We start from the raw sequence: 13,204 nt of genomic DNA, 5'->3' as shown, positions 1-13,204 counted from the left end.
AGAATCACCCTTAATAATCCACTTATGGTAATAGCCTTTTTCTCACATGCACCTCAGAGCTGGTCCAGCTTCAATCCACTCCCCAGTTCCAAAGCCACTTTCACATTTTTAGGTGTTTGTTATGACAGCATCCCCCTCCCAGTACCAATTTTTGTCTCAGTCTGTTAGGGCTGCTGTAACAAAATACACTAGGTGGCTTATAAATAACAGAAATTTATTTCTCTCCATTCCGGAGGCTGGGAAGTCCAAGATCAAGGTGCCTGCAGATTCAGTGTCTGGTTGGGGCCCTTCCCTGGTTCATAAACAGCCACTTTTCTTTTCTCTTTTTTCTTTTTTAAGTGGGTTTGTAGTTTTTTCTTTAAATTTTTAAAAAAGATTTTATTTATTTGTCAGAGAGAAAGAGAGCACAAGCAGGGGGAGTGGCAGGTAGAAAGAGAAGCAGGGTCCCCACTGAGCAGGGAACCCAATGCGGGACTCAATCCCAGGACTCTGAGATCATGACCTGAGCCAAAGGGAGACACTGAACCAACTCAGCCACACAGGCATCCCCATACACAGCCATTTTTCACTGTGTCTTCACTTGGCAGAGAGAGTATGGGAGCTCCCTGGGGCCTCATTGTAAGGGCACTAATCCTATTCATGAAGGCTTCACCCTGCTGACCTAATTGCCTCCTAAAGGCCCTACCTTCAAATACCATCGCAACTGTGGATTAGGTATCAACATATGAATTTTGAGGGAACACAAACACTCAGTTTCTGGGACCATATAAGACATATTGCAGGTTCTAGGGATTAGGACATGGGCATACCTTTTTCAGGGCCCCTATTCAGCCCACAACAATTGCTTTTACGCACTTCTTAAAGTATAACATTAGAAATCAGGAATCGTTTGGTGTGGGATGTCCATTTCCAATTCCTTATAATATGTGCTGACATGTATCTTTTTTTTTTAATTTGCCCATTATAAAAACATCTTTAGTTAGTTTGGCCTTTATTATCAATTAGCATTCTCAGAATCCTTTTAACTACAGCAGTTAAGTTTAGTTCACATCTAAAAATAGGTTTTGTGTTACTGACATTTTGTGGGCCATGCACTATTGATATGTCTCTTGTCTAGTTGTCAAAGTAAATCAGTCTATAGGATTTAAAACATGGGCTGTCTGGAAGAATAAAATAACCTCTCAGGATTAGATTACAATTTTAATTCAGTTACCTGTTGGAGAAGAGAAGATTTGGTTCTGTTTAATTTCTGTTACAAAATTGGGTGAGTTGTCATCTAAACTTAAACATTGTACATTAATTTGACACTACTTTATCCTTTTGTATAAGAAAAAGGAAATAGAAAACATAAAGACTAGCTCATTATTCTTTAAGGAACACAGTAATTCCTTTAGGTGAAAACACAGCCTCTTTATAGGTAGGATGTGAAGAACAAGTCATGCTTTATCCATAGGCTCTCTAGATTAATTTATAGTGAAGTCAATAGTCTCCTAACGTCCATTGATTTAATTTGGGACTTAGTTTGCTGAGTACCTTATTTCTGGACTATAATTTGAAACATAACTTCTGGATGGCTTAGACTATTGATAAGGGTTCATAAAATTGATTCATCCTGATTTAGATTTGGGTAGTTGAAGAAATAATTATTCACAAAGTATATAAAGGAAATTCTGATATTCTGTACAAGTAATGAGCAAAGACCTTAAATATAACACTAGAGTCTAACCATTGATCATCACTAATAGTTTTATTATTTCTTTGCCCTACATCTTCCTCTCCTTAGATTAATCAACCCATATTGATTTCTAGAAGATAAGGCAAGGCTTGGGGCTTAAGCACATTCCACCACGTAAGTTTTTAAAAAACATTTGAATTAGGCGAATGTTTTCAGCTGTCATTAAGTCACCCTTTTGTCAAGGACAATGATATATTGTAGTCTATATACTCAAAGAAATTATAGATAGCGTAGATGTAAATAAGCTGAAATGATGAATTTCTAAAGACTTTGAAGGATAGTTGAGGTTTAGAATTACAAAGAACAAATATTTGAATTCCAGTGGACAGGACAGGCAAGGACATGTGCAAGAACTGAAATGTGGAAATTCACCATTGGAAATAAGACCGAAGGAGTATATTTGTAAGCAGAAAGAGCAGCCTCTAAGATGCTGTGTTGAAGGTGGAATCAGTAACAAAGGACCTAACGAAAATACTAGTCGTGGTACCAACTTAAGCACTTACTGGACATTACACTTTGGAAAAATCACTTTGTGCCTCTGATTCTTTATGCTCTCATCTCTAAATGTGATTAAAAACATCACTTCCTCTTCACTCATGGGATTATGATAATTAATTGAATCTTTGGGAAATAGTTAAGCGTTGTCATTGTTGTTGATGTTTTTGGTGCATCCTGTTGTAAGTAAAAGTTATCATGAAACAAGTGACAGTATATGCAAACTGCCAACAAACCAAAATAGCTTAGAGCGTAGTTCAACTTCTAGCTGTCGTAATTAACACAGCTTTTGTAGGGACGGATAAACTTTATGCCACCTTGGACTTTAGGAAGCAATCTCCAAAATAGTTGCTTTCCCAAATGAAAGGAGAACTTTCCCATGTTCTGAAGGATTGTTGATCTTCTACTGTTTTTTTTTTTTTTTTTTTTTAGTAGGACACACAATTCTAAAACACTGCTTTTCATCTTTAAAGCTAAAGACCAATATATGGATCGTATGAATATATTTGCGTAAACGTGTATTAAAATATGATAGTTTAGTAGACGTAGAGAAAGGGATGTAAAATAGATTAATATAACTACCAAGCAGGAAGTTATAACTTCTTGGATTTTTGGCCAATTTGTTGAAAGAAGCCATGGATGTGAGTTGGTCTTTCTATAAGAAAATAGACTAGTCAGGTTAAAGCAGTATGAAAGGTTTGTAGAAATGTTGGAGAGCGTTTAGAACGTGGACTTGTCAAGATCTCTTGTAGCCTCTGTGCTGACCTCCATAAAGCGTGATGATAATTAAGTATAGACTGGAAGGTCAGAGCCCAGTTTTCAGAAATGCGTCAGGCTTTCCTCAGAGGTTTTGCCCCAGCTCTCTTTGCCAGAGGACACTGACAGGAAATATATTTCCTCAAAATATAAAAAGGATTTCTGCATTTGGATGTGCAGGTTACATGTAGTAGGATGGGGCTGCCATCCCTGAACTACCCGGCTTAAAAAAGTTACCAAGGCTCCCAAGGCCCCTGGTAAGACCAGAACAGATGTTTCTCCTCACCGCTGTTACCCCAGACCCGGGAGACCCTGTAACTCTTTATTCTGAGCACAAGTTAAAGTTTTAATTTCAGCCTGGGTGGCTCAGTTGGTTGTGTCCGAATCTTGGTTTCAGCTTGGGTCATGGTCTTAGGGTCCTGGGATCAAGCATGTGTGTGGGGCTCCGAGCTCAGCAGGGAGTCTGCCTGAGATTCTGTCCCTCTCCCTGTGCCCTGCCCCCCACTCATGTTCTCTCTCCCTCTCAAATAAATAAATAAATCTTTTAAAAAACCTTTAATTTCAGCCTTATCTATTTCTCAAGTTTTATTCATGACTTTATAATTCCCTGACTAATCATTCTAGTTCCCACTCTCAGTTTCTCACTGACTTGGCAACTAGATCACAAGCTTTCCTCATCCTCTCATACAAATCTCATTTAGCCTGGTGCCTGCATTGCCTTTTTCAATGCTTCAGGATACGTGGCCCTACATGCAAAGCAGGGAACTGGTTATTTAATTCAGAGTTGACTTTTTTCCAGCTTTAATCTAGGCAAAAGAATGTCCAACTTAAACAAAATAAACTCTAAGTACTAGCTTCTATGTATTCAGCACAAGATTTAAGTTGAAATGAAAGTATTTGATGTATTAGGAAATTTGAATGTATCTGTCACCTAGTTCTGATTAGGAAGTTTTAATTCTAAATCAGAAGATCCCTAAAATACTTTTAGTCCTTTTCATGACCAGTCTGTCTTATAGTGAGACATATATATTACTGATAATGTTTCTTTTTTTAATTATGTTAAGTTAGCCACCATACAGTACATCATTAGTTTTTGATGTAGTGTTCAATGATTCATTAGTTTCATATAACACCCAGTGCTCATTACAAACTGTGCCCTCCTTAATACCCATCACCTGGCTACCCCATCCCCCACCCCCCTCCCCTCCAAAAAGCTTTTTTGATAATATTTCTAATAATTCTCTTTTCAATAATCTGTTTCCATTGTCAATGGATAGTTTCTTTAACTGAATTTTAGAGTAAATTATTTAAATGAGTATAGGAAATTATTTGAGTGACAGCTAATGAATGCCAATGAATTTCTGTCTCGTAATGGTAGTTATGCAATCTAATGTTATTTATTTTAAAAAAACTATTTCTTCATTTTATAGTTATAATTTTTTTCACATGCATATATGTTTGATCATTTTGTTCATACGTTAGCAGTTCTGTCAATGGATTGACAAAGAAATTTTGCTAATTATTAAAATATGGTCATAATATCCTGGGATAAATTAAAGCCAGCTGATCTAATGAGGCTCATGGAACTCAATTATACATGTAACCTTTGTTTTTTTCATTTCTTTAGATAATCCAGAGTCTGCTCTACCTCTCTCCCTTTGCATTGCCCTCATATATCACTTCAAGGAATAGTGACTAGACTTAAAATTCCACGGATAATCCAAAAAAATCTGTTCAAGTTGGCATCTACCAACAGGTAAAATTACACTTTTAATTCCTGCTTTTCTTGATTATTTCCGTAAATAAAAGGAAAAAGACACAACAGGTATAAGTCGTGGAAAATATTACAGAGCTGTGCACAGAAAAATAACATGAGGCCAGTGAGTGTGTATGAATCAGATCTTGATGATTAATCAACCCAAGAGTTGTTTAATAATGAACAGGTAGTAATCTTGGAAGTGGAATTTTTCAAGGGTTAATTGGTTAGGGTCCACTCTTTAATAATTTAGTTAAGAGATCATAAGATATCAATTTATATGGAAGAAACTAAACAGCTAGGAGATAAGGAAGTGAAGAGGCATGAATAGTGACTCTCAACCTGGACTATGCAGTTATAATTAAAATCAAGTCAATATTCTGGAAACAGATACAGAAGATTACATACAGAGATAAACTGGTGAAAAAAATAACAATACAAAAAAAGGAGGATTGAGGAGAAAAAAATAACTCAGTTACATAATCTTTTTTAAGGCCCTTAGTTTTCTATGAGCATAGATTCCTGTCTATACAATAGAAATCCCAACATTAACCTAGCTCATTAGTAAATTTTAGTATTCATATTCATAACATGATTTAAATATTAGTAAAATTCAATATTCCTATTGATATATTTAAACAATGTATTTAAGATTATTTAGAAATTTTTTTCTGAAGTTACTGAGAAATCATCTAGTATTTCTGAGTGTTTACAGTAGCAGATGTGATAAAAGCTACAATAGTTTAAACTCATGAATTAATAATGAAAGGTTCTTTTATGCAAACAGGAAAATTGCAGAGAACTTCTCTACCTATTTTAAATTTCATTTTTATCATTTTTCCTCTATAAATTTCTGAAAGCCAAGTCCTTTGGTATAACTCTGGACAAATTACAGAAGTTTAATGTAGAGAATATTTTCATTCGAAATCTGAAAAGTACATGAAAATATCCTTGATATAATTTGACACTAAACAAAAATTAAACCTGTCTCTGCTTTCATAGCTATGTGTTTAGTTTTTTGGTGGGTTTTCTGAAAACATGTGGCAAATTTAGTTTTCTTAACTTATTTCCAACATTATTTTACCAATAGAAAATTGTTTCTTTTTCTTCTACATTTCAATTGAAACATATTCACAAATAAAATGAGAGTAGTAAGAAGAAGATATTGAAAAATGCTGGCAATTACAGCTAAAAGCTAAGCAAACAGCATTACTCCACAAAGAAACATTGATGTTAGGGAACCAATATTTTTAATTTAATTTCAGTTATGTGAGGTTGTATGTGATCATTTCTTCCGCAGGAGAGTGTGAGCTCTTACACCATAAAGCTAGCGGGTAAGTGTTCCTAGGCATATCCAAAGAGAAAGTCCTTTCTTTTAACAAACAATAACATACCGTTTATTTGTTTGGAAGAATTTTATTGCTACAAAAAATGCATAAAATGTATCATTATTAAATAATAGCTAGCACCATTTTGAGAAGTGCAGTAAAATTAATTCATTAAAACCATATAAGTTCTAATGTGACAGGTCTAGAAAATAGGTTCATGCTGAAATATTTTTAAGTATTCTCAATTATTAAAAGTAGAAAAATTCTAAAATATTTCTAATAATCTAATATTTCTAATAATAAAAAATCTATAATTCTTTACAATCTATCAGATTTAATACATACATGGTCCTTTTTAACCTTTGTAAAGAAAATCTTAAATATTTTGGAACAAGAGAGTATTCTGTTTCTAAGTGATGACAGCTCCATTTTTATTATGCTTAGAATTCAGATAGAGATAGCTTTTATTTTTGGGTTGGTACTTCAGTGCAGATCTGAATTCTTTGAGTAATTTTTGAGTAGTTTTTATTTCCATAAACAAACGCTTTCAGTTTTAGTTACATACATTGTTCCATTTTGGGGGTTGATTTTCTGAGTATGAGAATATTAAAAAATATTCACGAGAAATTGTATGCTTGTAACTATAAAATATTATTTTGGTGACTCTCAAGAGTAATATCTGAAAATGGAAATAAGGTTTAAACTGTTATTTCATTTTTTTAAAATAGGTTGCTTGAATCTCGACTAGAGGAGCAGGAATGCCACCACCAGTAGGTCCCCCTCTACACCCACCTCCTGATGGAGGCTGGGGCTGGGTGGTGGTTGGAGCGTCCTTTATCTCCATTGGATTTTCATACGCATTCCCCAAAGCTGTCACAGTATTCTTCAAAGAAATTCAGCAAATATTCAACACTAGCTACAGTGAAATAGCCTGGATATCATCCATTATGCTGGCTGTTATGTATGCAGGAGGTAAGATTTCTGGGAATAAACGGAATTCCAGATTAAGAAAACAATGCTTCCACGCCACAGTGCTTTACATGTAATGTCTTCGTATATTAAAGCTCTGTTTTTGTATTATAGTCACTTAAAACCAACCAAAAATATAATTCCAAATGAATTTTTAATAATTTTATCGACTCTGCATCTCGAGCTGTTCACTTCGTTCTTTAGTATTACTAGAGTATTTATTTGAATGAGGATTTCTTTAAACAAAGTAATGTTTACGAAATTATGGAATTTCCAAGGGAGGCACTTTCCATTTAATCTGCAGTAAAGTCTATACCATAGTGTTAGTATCATTTCCTACCATTGTTACAGTTGGTAGAAATCCTTTCTTCCTAATGAGAAAGAAACTCCAGTTGCTGATAATCTGTGAGCCTACTAAGTACTTCACCTTCAGCTGCAGAAATGGAGTGTTATCATGTACATTCTGGATCCATTCAGGTTCTTGTGATCAAAATAATTCCTTATCTCTGTAGTACTCATTAAATATGACATTAAAATAAAAGATTTTATTTATTTTGAGACAGAGTGGGGTGAGGGGTAGAGGGAGATGGAAAGGGAGAGAGAATCTCCAACCAACTTCCTGCTGAGTGCAGACCTGATGCAGGGCTTGATCCCACGACCGTGAGATCATAACCTGAGCTGAAGTCAGGAGTTGGACATTTAACCAACTGAGCCACCCAGGCGCCCCTAATACGACATTTGTAAATGTAAATGGTTGCCTGACAATTATTTTGTTACATTCCATGTTCAGATGAGGGTAAGATTCATGAGGGAGAACAAATCAAAGAACGATATCACTTCCGAATGCTTAAAAAAATGGAATTATTAGTGTATCGTTATGTCACTAATTTTCTTTAAATCAATCCAACAGCAGACCAGATGGTCTCTACATTTTTTAAAGTCATCCTGTAAAATATTTAGGTTTTAGAGTTTTCATTTTTCAACTGGATATTTGACTTTAAGAGGCAGGTGTAGCTCAGAATATAAGCACTGGAAGAAATCATACAAATCACCTAGCACAATTTCTTACCTTACAGTCGAGGATAATATGGCTCATAGTGATAGGGATATACCATTAGCAATAATATCCAATATTTATTAGTATTTACTTTCAGCTAAGTCCTCTCTAAATGCTTGCTGTGTATCACATGATTTAATCCTCGTAACAATGCATGAGATCAGTATTATTTTCTCTCCATTCTATAATTGAAGAAATAGAGACATAAACTAGTTTCCCAAGACAAAGAGCTCATTAGTGTCAGATAGAAATCGAGACTCCAAACATTGAGTCATGCTCTCTGCCTTTCTCATATCTTCCTCTTTACCTCTAGAAAGTGATAGAGCCAGATCTAGGCCAGGCCTTCTACAGACCTGACTCAGGTGTTACTCCCACAAGGTCATTTGTCAGTGACATAATAATTAATCTACAGGATACTGTCTCTTTATGGTACTACCAAGTGAAAATGTGACCCCTGTGATCCTGTGTGTGTGTGTGTGTGTGTGTGTGTGTGTGTGTGTGTGTGCCGGTGTTCACAAGTGCATATTGGTATGTGTTTTCTGCTTTCTATATGTCAGTGATTTTACATTAATCCAGTATGTGTCCCTTACCCTTTTTAGTTAGGTTAAATGGGTGCATTTTTGTTCCACTACTAAAAGGTATCTTTAAAATGCTGTTTGAGTGGATCAGTGAAAAATTTTGCTTCTAAAACACTTTGAGTATCTCCTTTGGACCATTGCTTTAAGGATTCTAACTGTGTCATTTCTGATGATATAGAAACAATAGACACTGTGTACCTGGTTTTGTTCCTCTATTGCAAGGGTTGGGTGTTATTTAATGTTTTACTAGAACAACACACAGGTCATCTTGTCCTGAGCTCCAAAATATGCTAACATTAAGGTACGTGGTTTCCCCCCTTCTTAAATACAACTGAGACAGATTCCTCTAGTGACTTCATAGAAATCTACTGAATTTGAACTATACAGTCATAATTTTATACTGAATAGGGAGTTGACCAACTCATAAGCAAGACAAAAATTTGTATAACTTTTTCGTTAAGTCAAGTCTTAATTGACTTTATTAGTTTTAAGCAAATAACCTCAAAGTCCCCGTGCCTCAAAGGAATACAAATTTACTTATTGCTCAAGCAGTGTTTCATCTGATGGTTTTGCCATCACATGAGACTTTGTGGTGTTTCCAAATCTGCTCCACTTGGCTAGACAGAGAGTGAATGCAAACAGCATGGAAGATCATGTGGGATACTTTAGGGGCCAGGCCTGGAAGGGATAAACAACATTTCTGCACATAATCTACTGGTCAGAATCTTATGTAGCTCTACCTAGAGACAGGAGCCAGGGTTGCTGGAAAATGCAGGATTCCTAGAGGAAGAAATAGAATAGGATAGCATCCAATAAGTCTCAGACAGAGCTTGATACCTCAGCAATCATTCTTCATCCAGTGAAAGTAGGATGTATTTATAGACTTGCCATGGTCATATGATAGCCTTCGATTCCCTGGCTGGATCTACAAAAAGGTGTAGAATGAAGAATAATACAGTTTCTTTTCTCAAACCATTAAATCTCAGTATCAAATTATAATATGTAAATAGTTATAATATATATTTATTATTAAATTTTTCAATTTATTCATATTCTTATTTCCTATTTTTAATATATATAGTATACATGTAAAAAAAAAAAACACAAAAGAGGGGCACCTGGGTGGCTCAGTCGGTTAACTGTCTGACTCTTGATTTCAGCTCAGGTCATGATGTCAGGGTCATAAGATGGAGCCCTGTGTTGAGCTCTGGGCTTAGCCCAGAGTCTGCTTGTCTGTCTCCCTCTGTCATTCCCTCTGTTCTCATGTTCTCTTTCTCTCTCACTCAAATAAATAAATAAATAGCCAAAAACAGAACTCTTTTGAAGCTCATCAAAAAAATGGTAGTTTGGGGGTGCCTGGGTGACTCAGTTAGTTAGGTGTCCCACTCTTGATCTTAGCTCAGATCTTGATCTGAGGGTTGTGAGTTCAAGCCTTGTGTTGGGCTCCATGCTGGGCATGGAGCCTACCTTTAAAAAAAAAATGTAGTTTGGTTAAATAAGTAGTTATCAATTCAGGAAAAAAAATACCTTAAAATGTTTAGGGTAATAGATGAAAAAAATCTGTCTAAACTAAAGATCAGTGGGGATTTTCTGCTTATTTCAAGAAAACCAATGCTAGACACACGAAGATACTTATGTAGTAGTTGATAATGGTAATGTCTAGGTGAGAGCCACTAAGTCACTGGAATATTGCTCAGATCGTTAGTTGTCAAAACTGAGACATTTTGTTTATCATCTCTGGCCATGGAGAAAAGTCAGTAATTGCAGAAATTCTGTGGTCTTTCCCTTGAAAGTGCAAAAGCAATCCCAGGCCCCTGGCCTGCAGGATAGAAATGTTATTACCTGCCATATCCACTGGTTAATGGAGAACTCATTACACTTTACATGGTTTGTTGCAAATAACACAGGTGTCTTATCTTGATAATTGTTTTGATCTTTTAATAAGAAAGAATTGGTACATTTAAAACTATAATCTCAATGTGAAAACAGTCCCCCTTATGTGGATACAAATAATTTTTTTCAGAAACTTAATAACTATTTAGAACAATAAATTCCGATAGTTTCAATTAATCTAAGACACAGATTTTGCTCCTATTACCAAAGTGGTAGTATTTTTTCAAATATGGTCCACAGACTTTCTGCTTCTGAATCATGTGCCTTTTGTTAAAAACACATAGTTGCAGGTCTTCTCCCAAACCCCTTGTTAGCAGAATTTCTGTTGGTGGAGTCCAGAAACTTGCATTTCAACAGGAATCCCTGAAAAACACTTCATGTACAACATAGAGATTCACTGTTGGAGAAGATCAATAATTGATTTAAAAATATTTAAATTATCCTTTAATATTTGAAAGATCTCTATTTATAGTGGCCTTTTAGGTTGATGATTATAAAATAAATTCAAAGACCATAAGGTGAAAAGGCATATAGTTTAGTATGAAGTTTAATGAGGCTGTCTACCCAGTAACTGAAATACTCTGTTCAACATAATGCTAATTACGTTAGCTTAGAGAACATCTAAGATCTGACATACTCATTAGGGCTTAGCACTCAACCTATTAATCACCACGGTGGGGTCACTGGGTAAGATGGAGTGTGTTCTGAGGCCTGGCCTGTGATGTCAGGACTGGAGTCTCTCGTAGTAATTAGTTGGCATCCGAGCCTTGGTAGCAAGGTATTATCTTCCCTTCTGATGTCTGAATTAAAAATGAAACTAATAAAAGGTATGCAGGAAGGATGGAAAAGAATGCAAATTATGTTTATCCCTTACTTCATCCTTAGAATAGTGACATTAAATTACAGCAACCCATCTGGTCATCCATATGGTCTCCTGGAGTTCTAGCAAATTTCAGCAAATAGGTCAAACACAGTGGTCACTCCATTAATAAAGCACTAAGTAGAGATAGAAAACATATTACAAATTGAACTTTCCACATTGTTTAGATGGATATGGGGATTTATTTTATAAACAGTGATTATATGGGATTATCTTTTAGTACAATGTTTGTCTTTGTTACTCTATGGAAAGATAGTGTGAATCTGCTTAGCTACACAATTACTGAATGCAGCTTTGGGGCTGCCAATCTCTGTGAGTACCTCATGTTATTTTTCTGGTAATATCTGTTATGACTTGGAAGAATCAGCCATTCTGGAGGGGAGAGGTGGCTTTGTCTCCATGGTAACATACTCTTCTGTTTTATGTGAGCAGTGACTGCCAATTGTACTAAGGTAAGGGTGATGGTTTTATGATGGAAAACTTTACATAGGGGGCCAAGCATCAGACCAATCAGCCTTTTTTTTTACTGGAGGCCAAGAAGGAAAGGTTTTAGGCATGGGAGGTTGGTAGTTGTAATATGTAGTGTGTATTTTTCTATTCTTTTTTAAGTCTAACCTCACTACATTATTTTGCTTTATGCTCTAAATATTTTGCATAATGAAGGAGCCTACTAAAATAATTCATATAGGGCTGTCTCTTAGCTGCAGCCAAAAAAAAAAAAAGTTCATTCCATTCCTGAGATTGAGACCTACCTGGGGCGTTCACCTTAGTTTTGTAAAGTCCCAGAAGTACACTCGGATAGTCCTATGCAAGCAAGGAAGGCTATGCATCTTTTTTTTTTTTTTTTTTAAGATTTTATTTATTTACTTGACAGAGAGAGAGACAGCCAGCAAGAGAGGGAACACAGGCAGGGGGAGTGGGAGAGGAAGAAGCAGGCTCCCAGTGGAGGATCACGCCCTGAGCCGAAGGCAGATGCTTAAGGACTGAGCCACCCAGGCACCCCTGCATCTTTTATACCTACTTAAATCCGTGAACATAGATACTGCTAATGTTTTCCTACGACATATGGTATAGTGTGGCAGAAATCATTTTGCTCACTGTATATTCATGCGCTCCTATATATTTTCCAACTTCCCTACACGCAGATGGAGACCAAGTGATTAGTTCTGAGCAATGAAATGAGAGTAGAAGGATATATGTCATCGCGGGACACCTGGACTAAAGAATTCCAGCTGGGGTGCATCTTCCTTTTTCCTCCTCTCCTGGCAGCAATCTTGTTTCATATGACCTGGCTGCAAGGGGATGATCCTTGACCCACTGGATAGTTTGAATAATTACGGAAGAAATCTCGATTAAGCCTCTGTAGTTAGTTGTACAGAAAAACCTGTATTATACAGATCAATACAGACATAAAGGCTTAGATTACTGTGTAATTACATTATAAATTATGTAAATTGTGAGCGCCGGCTAGAATAGACTATGCAATGTCTTCAGTCATTTAGCTCATGTCATGAGAACATGAGAAGGTTTGTGCATGGGCTACTTCAGAACTCTGGTAGAGAAGAGGAAGCTTTCAGTGTCTCAAATGAAATTGAAATTGCCAGTTTTCACGGGGATAAATGAGAGGCAGGCACTTGCACTTCAAGGCACAGAAATAGGGATCAAATCATGCCTGTGGAGCTTTCTATGATTAAATGTCTCTGTGTCCCTTCTAAGACAGGAATGGAAGGAGGCCTGGATCAAGGGCAGATCTTGAG

General features: G+C 36.1%; 1 protein-coding gene across 6 annotated transcripts in view; it reads left to right on the top strand.

Annotated features, from left to right (window-relative positions):
- SLC16A7 (solute carrier family 16 member 7) overlaps nucleotides 1-13,204 on the top strand; it is a 162,911-nt gene that overhangs the window by 83,928 nt on the left and 65,779 nt on the right. For 5 of the 6 annotated variants that reach the window (XM_045789700.2, XM_087869008.1, XM_087869011.1 and 2 more), the window contains 2 exons: nucleotides 4,614-4,742; nucleotides 6,799-7,042. In XM_045789700.2, the coding sequence (XP_045645656.2) occupies nucleotides 6,829-7,042 (214 nt within the window). In that variant the 5' untranslated portion in view covers nucleotides 4,614-4,742; nucleotides 6,799-6,828. Of the gene's footprint in view, nucleotides 1-1,783; nucleotides 1,850-4,613; nucleotides 4,743-6,798; nucleotides 7,043-13,204 lie in introns of all 6 variants that reach the window. The other variant, XM_045789701.2, reaches the window with a different exon arrangement.

Source organism: Ursus americanus, chromosome 17, assembly GCF_024610735.1.
Source record: "Ursus americanus isolate L20-20 chromosome 17, mUrsAme1.1.p, whole genome shotgun sequence".
Classification (NCBI taxonomy): Eukaryota; Metazoa; Chordata; class Mammalia; order Carnivora; family Ursidae; genus Ursus; species Ursus americanus.
The sequence above is the reverse complement of the archived record's forward strand: the minus strand, read 5'-3'. Positions and strand labels throughout refer to the sequence as shown.